Source organism: Spermophilus citellus (genome assembly GCF_964194105.1).
Source record: "Spermophilus citellus genome assembly, chromosome: 18".
NCBI classification, from domain to species: Eukaryota; Metazoa; Chordata; class Mammalia; order Rodentia; family Sciuridae; genus Spermophilus; species Spermophilus citellus.
This window is the reverse complement of record NC_138200.1, coordinates 44,394,957-44,416,732: the sequence shown is the minus strand read 5'-3', so window position 1 is coordinate 44,416,732 and position 21,776 is coordinate 44,394,957. Positions and strand designations below refer to the sequence as shown.

Genomic DNA, 21,776 nt, shown 5'->3' with positions numbered 1-21,776 from the left:
AATTCAATACATTACAAATAGGCACTCCTTTGAAATTGTTCTTTTTCTCCCCTTTTACATTTCCAGATGGGTTCAGTCATACACACACACACACACACACATATATATACATATATATATACATAAAATTTGCAGCAGTGCTGGGGAATAAACCCAGGGCCTTATACATGCTGGCCAAGTACTTAACCACTGAGCTATATTTATTTATTTTTTAATTTTTCTAGAGCTGGAGATGTAGCTCAGGGGTAGAGTACTTGCCTGGCATACCCTAGACCTTGAACTGGATATCCAGCATTGGAAAAAAAAAAAATTAAAACTTCCCAAGTGATTACATATAGCTGATCAATGGACCAACCATTAAGAACTATTAAACTAAACCGTTACATCTCAATAACCAAGTTCAACCCATTCAACCAGCTTGAGAATTTTGTTTTAAAACTTTTCTTCAGGGCTATGGATATTTGGCTTTTTTTCTATAGAAATTATTGATTTATCCAGGCGCAGTGGCACATGCCTATAATTCCAGTGACTTGGGAAGTTGAGGCAGGAAGATCATAGATTCAAGGCCAGCCTCAACAACTTAACAAGGCCCCAAGCAATTTCATGAGACCCTGTTTCAAAAAAGAGCTGAGGATGTAGCTCAGTGGTAAAGCACCCCTGGGTTCAGTCCCTAGTATGAAAAAATTTGATTTATTTATAGCTAGTAGTAACAGAAAGGCCAATATTTCTTGTTCAAAATGATACAAAAATGTTGAGAATACTATTTTTTTATTTTTTCTCAATGATTGCAGTATTTTATATTTGTTTTAGAAAGTAAAAAAATTGAGGGCTAGAGATAGAGTTCAGTGGTAGGGTGCTTGCCTAGTATGCATGAGACCCTGTGTTCAATCCCCTGCACTGGTACCGGGAGGGATAGGGGGACAATTTCTCAGAAAGTGAAAAATTCCCCTGGAGATGACCGTTGGCTATATCAAATGGTCTTCCATTAATTTTCGTATGCAAACTTTTTGTGGTAGAAATGTACTTCTGTATCATGATTTTTTTCACTTAGCATATTATATGCCTTTTCCCCGTAAAATAAAAAGAACTCAAGATTTTGTTGTTGTTTTTGTTTTGGTTTTTTTTTTTGTTTGTTTGTTTGTTTTTTAGAACTGCTTGGTGCATTGTTTAGCTTTACTGTAATTTATTCAATTTCTTATAACAGTCTTTTTCCAATCTTCAGCATTAGAAGTAATGCTGTAGGGATTGTGGCTCAGTGGTAGAGCACTCGCCTAGCATGTGTGAGATACTGGGTTCGATCCTCAGCACCACATTAAAAAAAAATAAAGGTATTATGTCCATCTACAACTAAAACAACAACAAAAAGAAATAATGCTGTGGTAAGTGGGCTGCACATGTGTCAGTTGGTGCACAGCAAGTATAGCTGAAGAATTAATTTGTAGTGCTGGAATTGCTGAGGCAATAAGGTAAGTACATTTTGGAGATGTTGCCTCACTCTCCCACCACATATAAGTTGGTTTCCTTCTAATGGCATTACATTATGATTGACTTTTGCTGATCTGATAGGTGAAATTTTACATCTCAATGTAGTTTTTATATGCATTGCTCTTGGAAAATTAAGCATTTTTCATTCTATCTTTCAATTTTCTGTTGAAATTCTGGTTGTCATCAATTTCAGGAGCTCTTAGGGATAAAAGCCATTTATGAAAGAATTGTTTTGATTCTTGCTTTACAAAAAAACAAATTTTGTGAAGGCGAATGTGGTGGTACATGCCTGTAGCCCACTAGGGAGGCAGAGACCAGAGGATCATTTGAGCCCACAAGGTCAAGGCCAGCCTGGGCAACATAGCTAGACTCCCCCTCAAAAAAATTATATGAAGCAAATTTAGCCAGGCACTATGGTGCACACCTATAATCCCAGTGGCTCAGGAGGCTGAGACAAGAGGATCATGTGTTCAAAGCCAGCATCCGCAACTTAGTGGGGCCCTAAGCAACCTCATTGAGACCCTGTCTTTAAATAAAATTTAAAAAAAAAAAATGGACTGAGGATGTGGCTCAGTGGTTAAGCACCCCTGGACTCAATCCCCAATATTTAAAAAAAAAATTTGCACAAAGTAAAACCCCTGCTTAGACACTTGTGCAGTGATGTCTAGATATTTACAACAGTACTTTCTCAGACACTAGATACTTCTTCCTCTCAAAATGCGCATAGTTCCATTGTTTGCTCTGCATGTAAGAAGATTGTAGATCCTGATATACAACCCAAGACCAATTCACTCATCTGGACAAATAGGTTCCCTCTTATAATTTAAGTCTCCTTGTAAAGTTTAATGCAATGAAGTCTTCCTAAACTATTAGGGAGCAAGTATCTTGTGGTGGTAGCAGCACCACCTCTAGAGTCAGATACCAATTATGTAGCCTGGTCTGCAGAGCACCACCACTTATTTTTGCTCCCTGTACACCAACGGTCATTAGATTCCATATTTAAACTTTGTGGTTTCAAGAAATAGTTACTATTTTGCTGCACCATCCCAGGGCCTGGCACGTGCTAGGCAAGCACTCTACACATCCTGCCTACTATTTCCAGTTTTATACAAAAGCAAACCAAGCATTAATTTGCTCATGATCACAGTCTGCACACAAATCTAGGGTCTTATGACACTAAATGTATACTGTGCTTAAAGTCCATGTTCTGCTTCTATGCCTCCCCCCCCCCCCCGCAATCAAAGCTTCAACCCTTTGGCCTAATATCCACAACCACTTGCAAGCTGATTGCTATCTAGTTCCTCTAGGCTCAAGTAGCCTTCCTCCATGTCCTTTTCAAGCCATGAGAAGTAGGGTTTTAAGATCCACTAAAAAACGACATACGAAAGCACAGCCCTGAAGCTGGGTCTTAAGATAACATTTGTCTAAAATGGGACTACAGATCAAACAAGCACATAAAACTCACTATATTACATACCTCAATAAAAGGATAAGTTTAACATCCCCAACATCTGGAAGCTGAAACTCCCGTTTTTTGTTTGTTTTTGTCTTCTCTTCGTGGTGCTAGAAAGCCAACCCCAGGGCCTCATGCACACCACACAAGCACTCTATCACTGAGCTGTACTATCAGCCCCTCCCTGTCTTTATTTTATATAGCTAGATGCACTCTTCAATGACCTCTTAGGGCAGAGAAGAAGAGAATTTGACAAACCACATTCAACTCTTAGTTTATGTCTAGAAATAACACATGGCAGGCACGTCTACGCAAATTCCATTGCCCAGAACAATTTACATGGTCAAGCATGAGGACAACAGGACAGAGAACTACCATCCTCCCTCAGGGAAGTTCATTAAGAATTTTAGAACAATAAGACAGGCCACAACAAGCCACTACACAGGAGAAAGACAGCCCAGATTGGTGCAGACTAGACCAAGGTGAGGGAGGCACTAGAAGGAAACCCCCTACCAAGGCAGAAGAAGAAATGATGCTGAAGGAGTGCCATCTTTGCCACTGTGTGCAGGATGGAGAATCAGTACTTACACAGCCCCAGCTCCTCCCAGCAATTGCTGACAATGGCACACCATATCAATGCAGATGCACAGGACCTCACTGTGGCACCCAGAGGGGTGCTTCTGCCAGTCCTGAGCTCAGCCCCCAGCCCCTGTCCCACAGTTACTGCTTTCATTCAAAGATAAATACAATCTGAAAAGGAATCAGCACGTACTAATTTGGATGTTAAATAAAAAGAATAAATTTGAACACACACACACTTGACAACACATATAACGATGAATTCAAGATGAATTACATATTAAATGTGGTCAAACAATAAACCTAGGGAGCTGCAGGTAAATGGATGGAACTAGAGAATATCATGCTACATGAAATAAGCCAATCCCGAAAAACCAAAGGCCAAATGTTTTTTCTAATAAGTGGATCCTGATCCATGGGGGTGGGGGATAGGGTAGAATGAAGAATGAAGGAACTTTGGATTGTGCAGAGTGGAGTAAGGGGAGGGACGGGGCATTGGGGATAAGAAGGACGGTAAATGAGATGGACCTTATTACCCTATCTGCATATATGATTATATTATTGAATGACTCTATACCATGAACAGCCAGAGGAATGAGAATTTATGCTTCATCTGTGTACAACATGTCAAAATGCATTCTACTGTCATGTATACATGTATAATTAGAACAAATCAAAAATATAAGCTTAGGGGGGCAAAAGAAGATTTTCAAAACTTGAGGCAAATATTTCTTAAACAGAACACAAAAAGCACTAATTATATTGGACTTCATCAAGATTAAAGATTCTTGTTCAATGGAGGAAACCAAAGAAGTAAAAGGGCAATTCTGTAATTGAGAAAATACTAATACATGAAACATGCACTAGAATCCAGGTATATAGGGAACTCCCACAATTCAATGAAAATTCAATTTCTAAAATGAACAGGCACTTCACAAAAGATAGCCAAAAAGCATATATATATCCGAAGTTTACAGAAAAGGTGTTCAAAATCATTTTTCAGGGAAACAAACAAAAACCACTGGGAGATACTACTGTGCATCCACCTTTGCCTGAAATTAAGACTGACAATACCAAGTGTTGGAGAAGATGTTAAATCAGAACTGTCGTATCACCAATGGAAGTAAATAGTAGAAATATTTACTAAAACTTCACACATAATCAAGCAAAGCAGTGCACATTTGTAATTGCAGTTACTTGGGAGTCTGAGGCAGGAGGATCACAAATTCAAAACCAGCCCAAGCCAGGCATGGGGGCACACACCTCTAATCCCAGTGACTTGTCTCGGGAGGCCAAATCAGATGATCTCAAGCTCAAAGCCAGCCTCAGAATTTAGCAAGGCCCTAAGCAACTGAGTGAGACCCTGTCTCCAAATTTAAAATTTTTATGGGTTGGGGCTATATGGCTCAGAGGCAGAGTGTTTGCCAAGCACATGTGAGGCCCTGGGTTCAATTCTTAGCACCACATAAAAATAAACAAATGAAATAAAGCCATTCTGTCCATCAACAACTAAAGAAAAATATTAAAAAAGAAACAAGAACGAGTAAAACTGAGGCGATCTAATAGATCCATGGATTGTGTCAATGTCAATATCCTGGCTGTGAAATTTTGCAAAATATTTCTATTGAGAGAAACTGGGTCAATATACTGGATCACTTTGTACTGTTTATTTTTTTGTGGGGGGAATTGGGGATTAAACTCAAGGGCACTTTATCACAGCCCCAGCCCATTTAACTTTTTATTTTAAGACAGGGTCTGGTAAAGTTGCTGGTGCTGGCCTTGAATTTGTTCTCCTTTTGCCTCAGCCTCCACAGTCACTGGGATTACAGGCGTAAGCCACCATGCCAGGCAATCTTTGTGTTATTTATTACAACTGCATGTAAGTCTACAGTGATCTCAATAGCATTTTCTTTTTGGAGGCCGATGGGGCGAGGTGGGGGCTGTGGCAGATGAGGACAGGAGATTGAACTCAAGGTGCTCAACCACTGAGCCACATCCCAACCCTATTTTGTATTTTATTTACAGACAGAATCTCACAGTTGCTAAGGCTGGCTTTGAACTCACCATCCTCCTGCCTCAGCCTCCCTCCCTTGCCCTGGGATTAGAGACATGTGCCATCCCGCCCCAGCTCAATAGCATTTTCAATTTAAAAAATAAGACTTGGGTGTCTGAGGCATTTCCAGGGTCTCCTCATCACTGAGGATCTCTGATGCCTAGAAAGGTAAGCATAGTGGACAGCCAGTCCCCAAAGCACAAACGAGGGAATTCTAATGCCAGAGATGCCGGGCGTGGTGGTGTACACCTGTAATCCCAGCGACTAGGAAAGCTGAGGCAGGAAGGAGGATTACAAGTTCAAAGCCAGCCTGGGCAATTTAGCAGGTCCTAAGCAGCAGTAATACCCTGTCTCAAAATAGAAAATAAAAAAGGGGGGCTGGGGATGTGGCTCAAGCGGTAGCGCGCTCGCCTGGCATGCGTGCGGCCCAGGTTCGATCCTCAGCACCACATACAAACGAAGATGTTGTGTCCGCCTAGAACTAAGAATAAATAAATGTTAAAATTCTCTCTCTCTCTCTGTCCCCCTCTCTCTTAAAAAAAAAAAAAATTCCCTGTCTTAAAATTTCAAAAAACTTTAAAAAAAAAAAAAAAAAAAGAAAAGAAAAAAGGGCTAGGAACTTCGCTCCCTGATAAAGCACCACTGGATTCAATCCCCTGGAAGGAAGGAAGGAAGGAAGGAAGGAAGGAAGGAAGGAAGGAAGGAAGGAAGGAAAAGAAAGAGAGAGAGAGAGAGCAAGGAAGGAAGGAAGGATGGAAGGTAGGTATGTAGGTAGGTAGGTGGGGGAGAAGAGAGAGAGAGAGAGAAAAGAAAAAAGAAAGCAAGCAAGCCAGAGATACTGTGGCACACTGCCAAGGACAGAAGCCAGGGCTCTGGACACTCATTCCTTCATTCAACAGATATTTATTGAGAGCCTACCTTGCCTCAAAAACTAGTCTAGAATCTGGGCTCTGGGTTCATGGTCATGAACACTCAGGCCAGCCCTCTGTTGTACAGAAGACCACAGCTCAAGGAGGTGAAAACTGACCCCCCACACTCCTCGGTAAAAGAGACTCCTGGGTCACTGGCCCGAGGCAGGAACATAGGGACAGAGACCAGTAAAAATAATGAGTCAAGCAGTTTTAGCCCGCTGGGACTCTGGACAGACAAAGATGCCAAACCTCCTAATGCTCTTCCTGGGAGGGAGAGCGGTGTTCGGCTCGGCCAGGGGCCAAATCTAAAAATAACGGGATAAACACCGGCTGGACTACTGCGGTCAGGTTCAGGGCTCAGGGCTCCGAGGTTGGCCAAGATTGACAGCTGCCAAAAACTACAACTCCCAGGGTGTCCTGCGCCCCGCCCAAGCCGGGCGGTCACGTGACCCGCACTCACGTGGCTGCCCCGCCGGCTCGGGACCAAGCACCGAAGGTAGGTGCTGTGAGATAGAGGTGGCGGGGGGTGGGGGCGTCAGGTTCCCGGGTGCCCGAGTGTCCCCGCCGCGGCCCGGCTCTGATTTCCTGCAGGGTCGGGAGCCGGTCCTCGCCGCGCCCAGCCTTTTGTTGCGCCACCCCTGCGCGCCTTAGCCCGGCGGGACTCCACCTAGTCCTAGGCCGGGATCAAGTCCCCCGATCGCCTCCCCAGTTACCCCCAAGTGTCCGGCCGGTCTCGCCTCAGGCCTGGAAGTCGGCCCCCGCCCCTGACTTACCTCCCAGTGCAGCCCAACCCTTGTATTTCAGGGCTCCAACCCCAGGCTGGACTGAGAACCCACTGGGAAAGGGAGCTGAGGGGCCTACTGCATGTAGACATTAGGCTTCCACCTTGACCCTGCCAGCTACCCACCGTGACCTTAGTTTAGTCGCTTTCCCTCCCCCGGCCCTTTTTCCTTTGATCTGGCCCTCTGTTCCACGAGTTAGTGTCAGAGCCTGTCAGTGCCCCCACCCCCTGCTGCTGAAGCCGACCCAGAAACAGCCCACACTCTTCTCTCTCTTGGCTGCAGATTTTGAGTAACATCTTAAGAAAGAACTTAAGACCACAGAGGGAAGTAAAAAGAATCTGATACCAGCCCTTTGGGGAGAAAAAGCATACCCCTTTCACCAGAGTCAAGCAGGTGAGCTGGAACAATGGAATTGAGTAATTGGAGGGAGGGAGGGAGAGATCTTTTGACCAATTCAGAGTCTGCAGAGGGTGGAAACTCTCAGCCTTTGAACTGATCTCCCTGAGGACCTCAGGCTGAGGTCCTGTGGTAGGAGAGGCTGGGCAGATGGTTCAGGCCTGGGGCAGGGGTGCCAAAGGAAAACCTACTGTCTGGAGAGTCAGGAAGCTGCACTGAGCTGTGTGACCTTAGACCAATCACTCAGTAGAACTCTGATAGTGTGAACAGGGACCAGGAGATGGTCTTGGATCTCCCTGGAACTATGCTGAAAGCCTGGAAGCCGCCAAGAACCTGCTGTCGCTAGTCACTGCTTTTTTTTTTTTTTTTTTTTTTTTTTTTTTTTTTTTTTTTTTTTTGCTGAGTTGGTGGCTGGAGGGCAGGTTGCATAAGAGGAAGAAGTCCAGTGGCATAGACTGATCTTTCTGAATCTGGTGCCAGCAGAGGGATGTTCCCTCTGGGACTGTGTCCCTTGGTTACATTCTTGATGATAGACATCTGAGAGCAGCTGATCTTTCCTTCTCATGAGGGGACTGTTCCCAGTCTGTTTGTTCATCATGAGAAAGAGATATTGGGAAGCATTTCAAGGGGCCTTATTAACCATTCTAGACCACCAGTGGACTGATAGTATCAGAAGGGATGGCCCTACAATGGACAGTGTTCAGGTTGTCATTATGAATCTGATCAGTTCACTTCTTTTTTGGGGGGAGGGGAGGTACCAGGGATTGAACTCAGGGGCACTCAACCAATGAGCCACATCCCCAGCCCTATTTTGTATTTTATTTAGAGACAGGGTCTCACTGAGACGCAAGCATCTCCCGGTTTCTGAGTCTAGTTTTGCACTAGCGATCCTCCTGTCTCAGCCTCCCCAGCTGCTGGGATTATAGGCGTGCACCACCACACCAGACTCAATTCACTTCTTTATGAGTAAGTGGGGTGCAGTGTCACACACCTGTAATCCTAATGATTTGGGAAGATGAGGCAGGAGGATCACAAGTTCAAGGCCAGCCTCAGCAAGTTTGAGGCCAGCCTAGGCAACTTAGTGTGACTCTGTCTCAAAATAAAAAATAAAAAATGGGCTGGGGTTGTGGCTCAGTGGCAGAGTGCTTGCCTAGCATGTGCGAGGCCCTGAGTTCAATCCTCAGCACCATATTAAAATAAATAAATAAAGTAAAGGTATTGTGTCCAACTACAATTAAAAAATAAATATTTAAAATAAATAAATAAAAAGGTCTGGAGATGTAGCTCAATGGTAAAGTGCTCCCAAGTTCATTCCCTAGCACAGGGCCAGGATTGGGTGGTGGGAGGGGGGTAAAAACAAGATAGTAGAGAATAGAATATAGTTTTGTGTTAATACCCTGGGATCAGGATTCAGCAAGGATAGGAGAAGGAGCTTTTAGCAGATTTTGCAGCCTGGGAGGTAATAAGCCAGAAGCAGCCTTTGGGACAGAATGCTCCTGACTCCTCACTAAGCACTCAGCTGTACCCTTTCTTGCCTTTTTCTTTTTTTTTTTTTTTTGGACAGGCCTAGTTGTTAGGGATTGAACCTAGGGCGCCTCATGCATGCTAAGCACACATTCTCTCACTGAGCTCCATTCCCCAGCCCAGCCTCTGGCCTTGATCTTGCTCTTCCTCCCAGGAGTTGTCCCAGTGCCTATGCACCTCATTGCTACCTGACCGATGGCACCAGGCTAGTGTTTGATGAGTATTCTCTCTGCTTGCTTAGGATTGAGAATCATAGGCATGGTATGGGATGACAAAATGGGAAGGGATATTTCCAAACATAATAGAAGCAATGATTTGAGGGGCAGAGATTATTAATGGAGATGGAACCCCAGAATGCCCTAAACATGCACTCTACCACTGAGATGCACCCTCAGCCTGGTTCATTGAGGACTAAGCCCTTACTATTATTAATAGACTCCATAGATGGAAAGACTCAGAGGTGAGGCAAATGCAAATGGACAGAAGCTCTAGGGCCAAACAGGCCTAGTTTTGAATCCCGGCTCCTCCACTGACTGCTATGTGACCCAGGGTAGAGTGCTTCATACCTCTGGGATTTGGTTTCCTCTTGGTAAAATAGTGACAGACGTGTCTAGTCTACTTTTTAGGGCCACATTGACAATTGAATGAGATGATGCATCCCCTAGCCACAGAGGTAATGATCAATAATGCAATGAAGACCACACATTGAGCCCGCCAGTTTTGCAGTGTAGCTGAGAAGAGGACCCAGAGCTGTGAAACGCCAGCACAAGAGAATGTCTGAGTGGTGCTGGGCCCTTGGGTGGCTCCAAGGAAGGCTCAGTGAGTTCTGAAGAAAAGGGGAAGACATAAGCCAGAGTGGCTGGCCAAGAGGGACTAGGAGCATTCCAAGCATAGGATTAGTAATTATTTTCCTGGGGACCCAAATGTGACAGATTTGGGGTTCTTGTGGCAGAAATTGAAAATGGCCTGAATTTTGAAGGGCCTTGAAAGCCACACAGAATTTAGGCTGTGGGCTGCAGCAAGGCTTGCTGGGCTATAGTGCATTGAAACACCCACAGTCCTTGGTGAGAGTACCTCGTTTAAGGACGCTGCAATCTAGAAACAGGCTGGGAAGACAGACAGGTCTGGATTCAGATCCTGCACCACAGATTCCTAGTATATGATCCTGGGTCAGTGATTTGATCTCTCCAAACTTTTTGACCATGAGGTTGTCACGGGATTGAATGAGATAAGATAACATTCAAGACACACCTCCCCCATGGGGGCCCCTCTCCAGTGCTGACATGTTAGTTTTCCTGTCTTTTATGTTTAGGTCTTATTTATTCTACTGCTCTGTAAGGCTGAAACAAGCAAGATTTGTACCTGACATTTTTTTCTTTTAATACTAAGGATTTAACCAAAGGATTTATAAAGCACCAAGCTACATCCCCATCCTTTTTTATTTTTATTTTGAGACAAGATCTCCTCGAGTTGCTTAGGGTCATGCTGCATTGCTGAGGCTGGCCTTGAACTTGCAATTCCCCTGTCTCAGCCTCACAAATTGCTGGGATTACAAGCATATGCCTGCACACCTGGCTTGCATCTGACATTTCTGTGTCTGCCATCCCACACTGTGGCACCCATTGTGATGTTCTGAGCGGAAGTGCTCCTCAGTTTGAATCCCTGCCATGTTATTTCACCTCTCAGCCTCCCCATCTCAGGATAACAGCAGTACCTGTCTTTGTCCCATCTAGGTTAACAAGAGTCCTTATAAGTTAACAGCTCTGAACAGACATTCTTTCAGCTACCACAGGATGTGGCTGTGAGGCAGAACTTTCCAGAGCCCTTGTAGGAAGAAAGAAGGCTCTGGGCCATGGCCCAGGTCAGCATCAACAGTGACTACAGCGAGTGGGGCTCAAGCACAGATGCTGGGGAGCGGGCCCGTCTGCTGCAGAGTCCCTGTGTGGACACAGCCCCCAAGAGTGAAGGCGAGGCTTCCCCAGAAGGTCTGGACAGAGGAACCACTTCCACGCTTGGAGCCATCTTCATCGTTGTCAACGCCTGCCTGGGCGCAGGGCTGCTTAACTTCCCGGCAGCTTTCAGCACCGCCGGGGGCGTGGCAGCTGGGGTCACGTTGCAGATGGTGAGTGTGGTGCTGGGCAGAGGCACAGCACAGGTGGGCTCTTTGGATCAAAGACAGTCAACAGGAGACAATCTGCCCTTCTTCCTTCCCTTACACATGAAAGATACTACCCGTCTATTCTAGTACTCTTCACCCAGCCCAAATGAAATAGCAGAAACCTTCCTGACAATCAGATTTGGACATCACCATATTTAATTTTTTAGGCATTTCTGTGATTTTCTGGTTATGTTAAAAGAAAGGGGGTGGGGGCTGGGGTCATAGCTCGGTGGTAGAGCATTTGCATAGCATGTGTGAGGTACTGGGTTCAGTCCTCAGCACCACATTAAAAAAATAAATAAATAAAAGGTATTGTGTTCATCTACAACTAAAAAATAATAATAAATAAATAAGTAATGATGCCATTAGCTGGGCTCAGGAGGTTCGAAACCTTGAGGTCAGCCTGGGCAACTTAGCAAGACCCTGTCTCAAAATAAAATGTGATAGCTGGGTGTGGTGGTCCATGCCTGTAATCCCAGCAACTCACGAGGCTGAGACAGGAGGATCACAAATTTGACACCAGCCTCAGCAACTTAATGAGACCTTGTCTCAAAATAAAAAATAAAAAGGGCTGGGGATATGGCTCAGTAGTTAAGCACCACTGGGCTCAATCCCCAGGACCAAAAGAAGAAAAGAAAAAACAAATAACTGGGTTACTTGAGGCTGTAGCTCTGTGGTAGGATGCTTACCTAGCATGCACAGGGCTCTAGCTTCAATCCCAGCACCACAAAAATAAAATAAAATAGGACTCTTATCTTTCAGTACTACTGAAATATTTACTGACAAAATGACACATAGCTTGTATTGGCTTCAAAGTAATCCTGAGTAGGAAGGGAAATAAAATGTAACAAGATTGTGAATTGGTTATTTTTGAAGCTAAGTAATGGGCACATAGGGGACTTTACTGTTATTTTATTCTGTCTGGTCTGTCTACTTTTTTATGTTTGAAAGTTGTCACAAAACTTTGTTTTAAAAAAAAATCTCCCCTTGGCAACCTCTAGCAATCTATTAATATTGCCATGCAACCCAAGACCCATTTGCCGAAGCCACTTTGGGCATTGGCCCCTTAAGTGCTCAGGATGCCCTTGGCTGCCAGCTCTTCCCACACTGTCTCACTCTGCCCCTGCCTTAGGGTATGCTGGTTTTCATCATCAGTGGCCTCGTCATCCTGGCCTACTGCTCCCAGGCCAGCAATGAGAGGACCTACCAGGAGGTGGTGTGGGCCGTGTGCGGCAAGCTGACGGGAGTGCTATGCGAGGTGGCCATCGCCATCTACACCTTTGGCACCTGCATCGCCTTCCTCATCATCATCGGGGACCAGCAGGACAAGAGTGAGGTTCTCCCTGAAGCAACTACCTTGTCTGTCCCCCTCAATCCTGGGGGTGCTGGGGTGGAGGGAAAGGTGTTGAACATTCATCTAGGAATCCTCCTTCCAGGCTGCTGGATTCATCAGAGGGAGGTCCTGGGGCCCAGCAGAGCAGGGTGGTGGCCTGGCATGACATTTCCTCTTTCCTCCCTGTGCAGTTATAGCTGTGATGGCAAAGGACCCCGAGGAGGCCAGCGGTGGCCCCTGGTACACAGACCGAAAGTTCACCATCAGCCTCACTGCCTTCCTCTTCATCCTGCCCCTCTCCATCCCCAGGGAGATTGGCTTCCAGAAATATGCCAGGTTTGGAGCCCCACCCCAGCCTGGGCAGGACAGAAGCTCTGCTCGTGGGCAGTTGGAGACCCTCTGTCTACTGGGCAGCTCCTTCCCTCCGTGACAACTCACCTTCTCAGGGAGCAGACGTGGGCCAGGCAGAGTAGATCAAGCTTTGCAGGGTTTCAGGCCCAGGACCACCTCTTTCTGGCACCACTAAAGGAGACAGTGGCCTTTTGCTTGGATGGGAGATGCAGTTCTAAATGTCCTTATTAAAGACTGGTGACAGCCGGGAGTGTGAGGGCAGCCTGTGGACCTGGCCTTGGCTCTCTCTTGGGGGGTAGCATTTGAGTCATTCGTGGTTGTGGGCCTGGCAGCATCTTCCATGTGGCTCAGCGTGAAGGGAGGAGACTGGCTGCCCTGCTCGGTACCTGACAAGCCGTGGGGTCGAGGCCTTTTCCAGGTGTAAAGTGAAGGGGCACACTCGGCTCTCCCCATGACCCCCTTCCGTGTCAACCTTCCAGTAACTGAACTCTCACCCTTTACCTTTGGTATCTCCTAATTCTCAAGGCCAGGCCCAGAGCATGGCCTGCTGGTAGCCCTTGCCAAGTCTGGCCTGCTCAGATTGGAGTTACAGGAGCACTTGGAGCTCTGTTCTCCACGTGATCTCTGAGCCTTGGGGCCAAATGAGTGCATGTCCCAGTGGCCAGAAATGCTGATCAGGTCCTGTTGGCCATCCAGCTCCCTCCTAGCTATGGCAGGTCTCCCTGGGACTCATTTCTCAGGCATTTCCTGAGTCTTTGCTTGGCATAGTCCCCCAGTGTTCAGGAGATGCTTGTGGTCCCTAGAACTGAGGGTGGACCATCCCCAGCCACCCAGGAATGGAATCGGACTAAGGGCAGCTGAGGCTCTGGGGAAGAAGAAATCAATCTCTCCTTCCCGGCAGCTTCCTGAGCGTCGTGGGCACCTGGTACGTCACTGCCATCATTATCATCAAATACATCTGGCCAGATAAAGAGATGACCCCAGGAGACATCCTGACCAGGTGGGTAAGGGCCCCTGGGGAAACATAAGAATAGAAGCTGCCACCTGGGACCCAGGAGGTGCTGGGTCAGGCATTCAGAAGCCACACAGGTGCTCCTTAGTTCATCAGGGATACTTCATCTGTCACTAGGAAGGAGCGAGAGGACCTGGTCTCTTTTTGCTGGAGGGAAGAAGGAGAGCTAGAGGCAGGAGGAGACTCTGCCATGAACATCCAACAGATGAGCTGGCACTAGACCAGGCCCCAGCTTGTGGAAACTGACAGGTGGAAAGGCACATTTTTCCATCTGTGTTTATCATCTATATGAGGATGAAGCTGATTTGTCATTTTTTTCCCCAAATTCCCCTTTTAAATGGGGAAAAAATAAATAAATAGAACAAACCAGAAAAACAAAGCCCCAATCCAGAAGCCAGGAAATCTGGCTTTTGGTCCATGAAGGCCTTTCAGAGCCTCAGTCTGTTGGGCTGGGAAAGGAGATGTCTGTTCTTACGTATGGAGGATGCTGTTGGCCAGAGGGTAGGGTGAGCGAAGGAGGATTGTGCTTGGGCATGGTCGACGGCTCTGAGAGGTTCACGAGCAGCTGCACGCTGTGTTTGTCCACAGGCCGGCTTCCTGGATGGCCGTGTTCAATGCCATGCCCACCATCTGCTTTGGATTTCAGGTGCCAGCTACAAGGTCCCTACTGTCCCCTTAATTCATTCACCACCGGGGCTGTAACCCATGTTACAAACAGAATGGGGGGAATCCTGGGAGGAAGGATAAAGTGGGAGCCCCAGGACTTGTCCTTTGTCCCTGGGGCCTTTGTCCCCAAGGTACATTCCTCTGGAAACTGGGGATGTGGTCATTTCCCCACTGTGACCATGCCCTTCACCCGGACAGTGCCACGTGAGCAGTGTGCCCGTCTTCAACAGCATGCGGCAGCCCGAGGTGAAGACTTGGGGTGGGGTTGTGACAGCCGCCATGGTCATAGCCCTGGCTGTCTACATGGGCACAGGTGAGTGCACCCCTCCAAGAGCCAGGCTTTGAGTACTCCCACTCCCCCTCGCGTCCCCACGTCCTCTGGCCCAGCTTTCCTGAGGACAGCCTGCATTTCCAGCACAGCAAGCACCCTGTAGACGTTGGCTTGCACTTGGGCTGCCAGGGGGCCATGCACTGCCAAGATGAGAGGGGCAGGTCCATGCATCCATTCATCAGTTCCAAGTCAGAGCCCAATAAGTGCCAGGAACTGTTCTCAGCATGGGGACGCATGGAGAAAGAAAGACCTGGTCCTGCCTCTGCAAGGTGGACAGTGTCATTGGAGAGACAGTTATGAGAGAGGGAATAAGGAATCAGAAGTAGCAAGTGCCATCGTGACAGTGAAACCAAGAAGGATTGAATGGGACCATGTGGGTATAGCTTTCACAGAAGGCTCCTCTCTAGGAGGTGGCATTTGGGGAGATCCAAGTGACAAGAAAGTCAGAACATGAAAAGTCAAAGAGGAGCTTCCAGACCAAGGTGCTGCAGAATGCCAGGTCTCTGAGGCAGGGATAGAATGGGGCTGTGTGTAGTTGGGATCTGAGGAGTGGGGCAGGTGGCAGGAAATGGGGAGGGGGCAGGTGCTCTGGGGAGGCAGAGAGGAAGCATTTCATGTGGGGGCACTGCTGAGAGGCACGAGGCTCTGGCTGCTGGGTGGGTGGTTTGTATGAGGATTAGGACGAGAGCCCTAGAGGAAGAACCCTGCCACCCTCCCTTGGAGGGGAGGGCACACACAGCTGCTGGGCCAGAACCATTCCAGCCTCTGAAGTCACAGCCAGGAGCCAACAGGCAAACTGGCCAAGTCCCTTGTTCTCTTGGGACTCATGTTCTGCCTGGGGAGACAGAAAATACACCAATTAAAAAGACAATTCAAAAGGAGCCAGGATGGGGGCGTGCACGCCTGTAATCCCAGCAACTTGGGAGGCTGAGGCAGGAGGATCACAAGTTTCAGGCCAGCGTGGACAACTTAGTGAGACCCTTTCTCAATAAATAATAAGGGAGCCAGGCACAGTGTCACACACCTGTAATCCCAGTAGCTCAGGAGGCTGAGGCAGGAGGATCATGAGTTCAAAGCCAGCCTCAGTAACAGTGAGACCCTAAGCAATTTAGCGAGCCCCTGTCTCTAAATAAAAATATTAAAAAGGGCTGGGGATGTGGCTCAGTGGTAAAGCATGCCTGAGTTTAATCACCCATGGCCCCCCCACACCCCCAAAAAAAGACAATTCAAAGAGTTGCGTGATGTGAAGAAATAGAACTGGGTGACAGCCAAGTGCCTGGGGTGGGTATGATTGTGGGTGTGCAGGGCAGCATTCCTTCAGCAGGGGACATCTGAACTGAGACCTGAGTGATGAGATGGCAGCATGAAGACTGAACAGTTAGTGCAGAAGTATGGGACAGGAATGTACTGGGCAAATTCAGAGAAGGGGCATGTGGGGGGCTGGCGGGCTTCCAGCAGAGGATCTGCGAAGGCAGGAGGAGACCTCTGCTCCCAGCTCAACGCCCCCAGGACCCAGGCTAAGCCTCCAGAGCTGCTCCAGCTACATTGATCAGGAGAGGACAGTCCACCCTGCTACCCTCGCAGGGTGGCCCCAACCTAGCCCCCTGTCTCTGCATTATAGGCATCTGTGGCTTCCTGACCTTTGGAGCTGCTGTGGACCCCGATGTGCTCCTTTCCTACCCCTCCGAGGACATGGCTGTGGCTGTGGCCCGAGCCTTCATCATCCTGAGCGTGCTCACCTCCTACCCCATCCTGCACTTCTGTGGGCGGTGAGCCCCCTCCCCATGCCACCCAGACCTCCTGGAAGCCCATGGACTTGTATGGAACCTGTTCTGAGGAAGGAGAAACTGCAGCCCCTAGAAAAGAATCCATATCTAGGATAGTCCCCATTCCAAGCTGGGGCTCAGGAGTAGGCGTTGTCCCAGGGTCACCAGAACATTCCGAGTCCTCCAGGAACCACTAACCTTCATCTTTCCTGAGCTTTTAATTATTTTTTTAAAATTATTTTTTGTAGTTGTAGATGGACAGCTTGCCTTTATTTTATTTATTTATTTTTATGCAGTACTAAGGATCAGACCCAGTGCTTCACACTTGCTAGGCAGATGCTCTGCCACTGAGCTACAGCCCCCGCCCCCCGAAGTGTTCCTTTTAAAGAAAATAATAGTGTCGGTCTCCATGTGATGAAGCGAAGCACTGAGTCCTTCACAGTCACCCTCTCATCCAGCCCCAGGGTGCCCAGGGCAGTGTGGGTAAGCCCATGTTAGACTCAGTGATTAGGGCCTTACCCACAATCTTCCCAGTTTGTGGTTTGGCCTGTGAGCCAGAGGTGGGGGGTTTTGAGCAAGGGTGCCCCTGAACCCCTCCTCCTGTGGACAGGGCAGTGGTCGAGGGCCTGTGGCTGCGCTACCAGGGGATGGCAGTGGAGGAGGACGTGGGGCGGGAGCAGCGGCGGCGAGTGCTGCAGACGCTGGTGTGGTTCCTGCTCACCCTGCTGCTGGCGCTCTTCATCCCTGACATCGGCAAGGTCATCTCGGTCATCGGGGGCCTGGCCGCCTGCTTCATCTTCGTCTTCCCAGGTGCGCACCCCTGGCATCCCTGTCTGATGGCCCTGTAGTACCGACTCCAAGGACCCTCTGGCCTCAGCGCCCCATGGGCTCTAAACCTGCCAGGGAGGGTCACCCCCAGCTCTTGCACTCTCCCTTGTATTGATGAGAAAATGTGAAGTCCAGAGAGAATACAAAGCTTCCCAGAGAGGTTAATGATCTCAACGAATAAGTAACAAGACTTTTCCAACCCAAGTCAGTGGTGCCAGAGCCTATACTTCTATGTGTTCTTCCCTATTAGAATCTGGCTGGTTCTGCTCAATACAGCCCAGAGGTCAAAGGGGCAGGGTGTTGACACCCGGATGTAGAGGTAGACACGGGTCTTTTGCAGATCCCTGGGAAACAGCCCCACCTGTTTCTGTGCAGGCAATCTCCTTGAAAGTCCTTCCCACTGCACACAGAGCAAGGGAGCTATTGCTCTCTGCTTAGGTGTGTGCTTGCTTCTTGGCCTGTCCTTAGAAAGCAGAGGCCAGGCTCCAGCAGGGTGTTAAGTCAGGGAGCAGAGGCAGAATTTCTGGGAGAGTAAACATGACTTTCTCTGCCACCCTTTTGGTAAGAGGGGTCTTGGATGAGGGTAGAGCCTCTGCTTCCTACAACCTCAGAGCTACCTCTTCTCCTCCAGGTCTGTGCCTCATTCAAGCCAAACTCTCTGAGATGGAGGAGGTCAAACCAGCCAGGTAAAGCAGGGCCAGCCTTGGATCCTCTGGGAGGTGGGGTATGGGAGGCAGGGGGTGGGAGTCAGTAGAAGACAATAAGGAGTCTTTTGCATGCTTTTAAAATCATGGGCTTTTAGGACTGGGGATGTGGCTCAAGCGGTAGCGCGCTCGCCTGGCATGCGTGTGGCCCGGGTTCGATCCTCAGCACCACATACCAACAAAGATGTTGTGTCCGCCGAGAACTAAAAAATAAATATTAAAAATTCTTTCTCTCTCTCTCGCTCGCGCGCTCTCTCTCTCTCTCTCTCTCTCTCTCTCTCTCTCTCTCAAAAAAAAAAAAAAAAGAAAGAAAGAAAGAAAGAAAATCATGGGCTTTTAAAGCTAGGCATGGAGGTGCACATCTGTAATCCCAGCTACTCAGGAAGCTGAGTCAAGAGGATTGCAAGTTCATTGCCAGCCTGGGCAGCTTATCAAGATCCTGTCTCAAAATAAAAGTTTTAAAAAGGGCTAGAGAATAACTCAGAGGACTTAGAAGTGGTGCATTTGTCTAGCATGTGTGAAGCCCTGGGTTCAGTCCCCAGCACTATGAAGAAAGAAGGAAGGAAGGTAATTATAGAAAACTTTAAAAATACACACAGGTCTAAAGAAGCAAATGAAAATCACCCTTATTCTCAGGACCAAGTAATAACCCTGTTCTGGTTTTGATACATCTATTTGCAGATGTCTGCCTCCCCAGTCCTTTAATTTTTGAGACAGGGTCTCGCTAAGTTGCTTATAGCCCTACTAGGTTGCTGAGGCTGGCTTTGAACTTGCTATTCCCCTGCATTAGCCTCCCAAGTCCCTGAGATTACAGGCATGTGCCATTGCACCCAGCTTGATTCTTTTTTTAAGGAAATGGATCACATCTTATGTAGCTGGCTTTTTTCTGAATATCTTCCCATCAGGAGGTCTGTGCACTAATCCTGGTCTTGCCCTTAGCATCCTGTGACCAGTCAGTTCATCCATTAGGTATTGGTCTCCTTACCTGTGGACTAAAGATAATACACCTGGCTGAACACACATGCCTTTTTATGGAAAAGTCCTTGACAAGTCAAAAGTGGAATAAGTAATAATGGTACCTAACTTCCATATATATGTAAGTCGGAAGAGACGTGAACAGGATGACTGATCGATTCCTTTTCATCCTCTGTTCTTCAGCTGGTGGGCATTGGTCAGTTATGGAGTCCTCTTGGTCACCCTGGGAGCCTTCATCTTTGGCCAGACCACAGCCAATGCCATCTATGTGGATTTCTTGGCATAACCACTGCCTCCCAGGAAGCACATGGCCTTGACCATTGGACCCAGGAATTCTCTCTTAGAGCTATGGGGCCACCCAAGTCCAACATCATTCCAGCTGGTGGGATGACACCAGACATCCTTTTCCAGGAATACTTCTGGGGCAGAATCAGGCCCCACACCTGTGGACAGTTCAAGTTTAGCTCTCTTCCTGCTCCCCAGCCATGGCTACGCTATGGGTGGTGGCAAGTCTACGTCACAAAGGAACTTCTTTCTCCTAACTCTCAACTTCATGCCTGCAACCCCCGCGGGTAGAGGATCAGCAGGTACTAGAAGAACCAGTCTGATTTCCCTCTGGAGAAAGACCACATTGGAAGGGCCAGTGTCCTCCACAGAGCAGCCTGTCCTGAGTGGGGGTTGGGCATATACCCTCAGGCTCAGTGCTTGCTCCAGCCCATCAGCAGCCGTGGACAGTATTGGCTTCTTCTAGGATCTGGCAATTTCCAAAGGTAGAGCTGGAGTCTTACAAATGGGAAGAAATAGGTAGATGCTGGCCTTGTCCATTCCCTCTTGGACCCCTGGTCAGCCTGATGGCCTCTTTCCCATGGCTGGCATTTCCCAAATCTTTAAGGACTGACTTTCTCCAAACCTGATGGTCCAGGTTGAGCACCCTCTCTTCCTCCATCCCCAGGTCTCACCAACTCTAATGTTTACAAATGGCGCCAGCCTGGTTCTGAAGCCAGGGGCTGCCCATGCCACGGTGCTGTGAGTACTCCTCCATTAGCTTTCCCCACAGGCAGAGGGTGGGGTCTGCTGCTGCTTTTGGATTTCAGGTGGGCCACTCTTTTCAGAAACTCAAGGTGGGTGAGGGAGGAGGCTGGGAGCCTTTCAGACCCTCCATGCAGGCTGGGCTGGCCAAGATCCAGGTGAACCTCTGACCTCTTCTTCAGGGATTGCTCCTCTCCTTGCCACTGTTCTGCCCCCTCCCCAAGCCAGCCCTAGTCTGATGTCCCAGAGAGGATGGTGGGGTTGACATTGGTAGGCCTGGAAGTTTCCATTGCCAGGTGGATCTTGGATCACGTTCCTTTGTGTAGCTCCATCTCTGATTTATGAACATGTTTTGTTTTGTTCTGTTGTGGGGCATGGGTGTCAAGCCCTCTCTCAGCTTCCTCAGCTCCATACATCCTTCACGCTTGCACTCAGCAGCCTGTCAATCACATCAAGGTCACACCTTCATTGTCGCAACATAATTCTCTCCTTCCATATTCCCATTTTGACCTCCTTGGCCCCTCACCTGCCCTTGTTCACTGTGGCAACTCCCAGGTACAGAATCAGGCTTCCTCCTCCAGGAATCCCCATATTTCCTTGATCCCTCCTGCCTAAAATCTCTGAACTGGGAGTGAGAGGGGCCCCCACCCAGTAGCTGCCACTCTGGGCAGTCCCACCTAGGCTGCGCAGGCCGGCTGGTGGCTGGTGAGACTTTGTCCAACCTGAAGACTGGATAAGCTGCCTTTCCATACATCTGCTCTTGAGGCCCATTTCCCTGTCCCCTGGGACCAGCCCCTTCTGCTGCTTGCTCTCAGGCTGCCGCCCAGTGGCAAGCCCCATCAAAGCTAGGAGGCCAGCCTGCTGGCAGGGCTGAGGTGCCTCCCAGTGCTGCATTTTAGGGTTGGGGGAATAATGTGGGGCCGCTGCACAGACATGGGCCAGCCAGGAAGAAGAGCTGGATCTGGCCCCTGGACCTAACCTCAGGAGCCTTCCCTCCCTCCCCGTCAGGGCCTCCTGATGTTTGTTTTGTACTCTGGACACTCTCAAGAGGGAGGATGGTGAATAAAGGAACTTGTGCTGCTGAGCTGCATCTCCTGTGTCTGGTGCCGGGGCTCAGAGTCTGCGCCTTGGTGGGAAGGAGAGGGGGCTAGGGTGAGAGGTGTGGATGGCACTTCTCCATCTGTGACCTCTGTCCCAGGAGCGGCAGCACCTCCGTGCTCTGTCTGCCCAGCTGGAACCGGAGTGACTTTGATGCCTCCCTTTTCTTCCAAGATAACTTAAAGACTTATTTGAAGTTTCACCTGCAGTCACTTGGCCCTATTGCTTTGGGCCTGTGGTGCCCCCGTAGTTGGCAGGAGCACACAGCAGAGGAGGCCTGTTCATTTCATGGCAGCTGGAAAACCAGCGGGGACCTGGGTCTCAATATCCCCTTAAAGGGCA

The 21,776-nt window shown here is 48.3% G+C and overlaps 1 protein-coding gene across 1 annotated transcript; it reads left to right on the top strand.

Annotated features, from left to right (window-relative positions):
* Positions 1-6,987: 6,987 nt before the first annotated feature.
* Positions 6,988-21,424, top strand: SLC38A7 (solute carrier family 38 member 7). The gene is made up of 11 exons (XM_081275620.1): positions 6,988-7,656; positions 10,917-11,305; positions 12,474-12,672; positions 12,866-13,010; positions 13,927-14,025; positions 14,626-14,683; positions 14,902-15,016; positions 16,656-16,803; positions 17,411-17,610; positions 18,260-18,314; positions 19,491-21,424. The coding sequence occupies exons 2-11, from the start codon at positions 11,036-11,038 to the stop codon at positions 19,591-19,593; spliced, it is 1,392 nt and encodes a 463-aa protein (XP_081131746.1). The 5' UTR covers positions 6,988-7,656; positions 10,917-11,035; the 3' UTR covers positions 19,594-21,424.
* The last annotated feature ends 352 nt before the right edge of the window (positions 21,425-21,776 follow it).

Coding starts and splice junctions, on each gene's coding strand:
- SLC38A7 (XM_081275620.1), top strand. CDS start 11,036: ATGGCCCAGGTCAGCATCAACAGTGACTACAGCGAGTGGGGCTCAAGC. Junction 13,011..13,926: donor GGCTTCCAGAAATATGCCAG/GTTTGGAGCCCC, acceptor CCTTCCCGGCAG/CTTCCTGAGCGTCGTGGGCA. Junction 17,611..18,259: donor CTTCATCTTCGTCTTCCCAG/GTGCGCACCCCT, acceptor CTTCTCCTCCAG/GTCTGTGCCTCATTCAAGCC.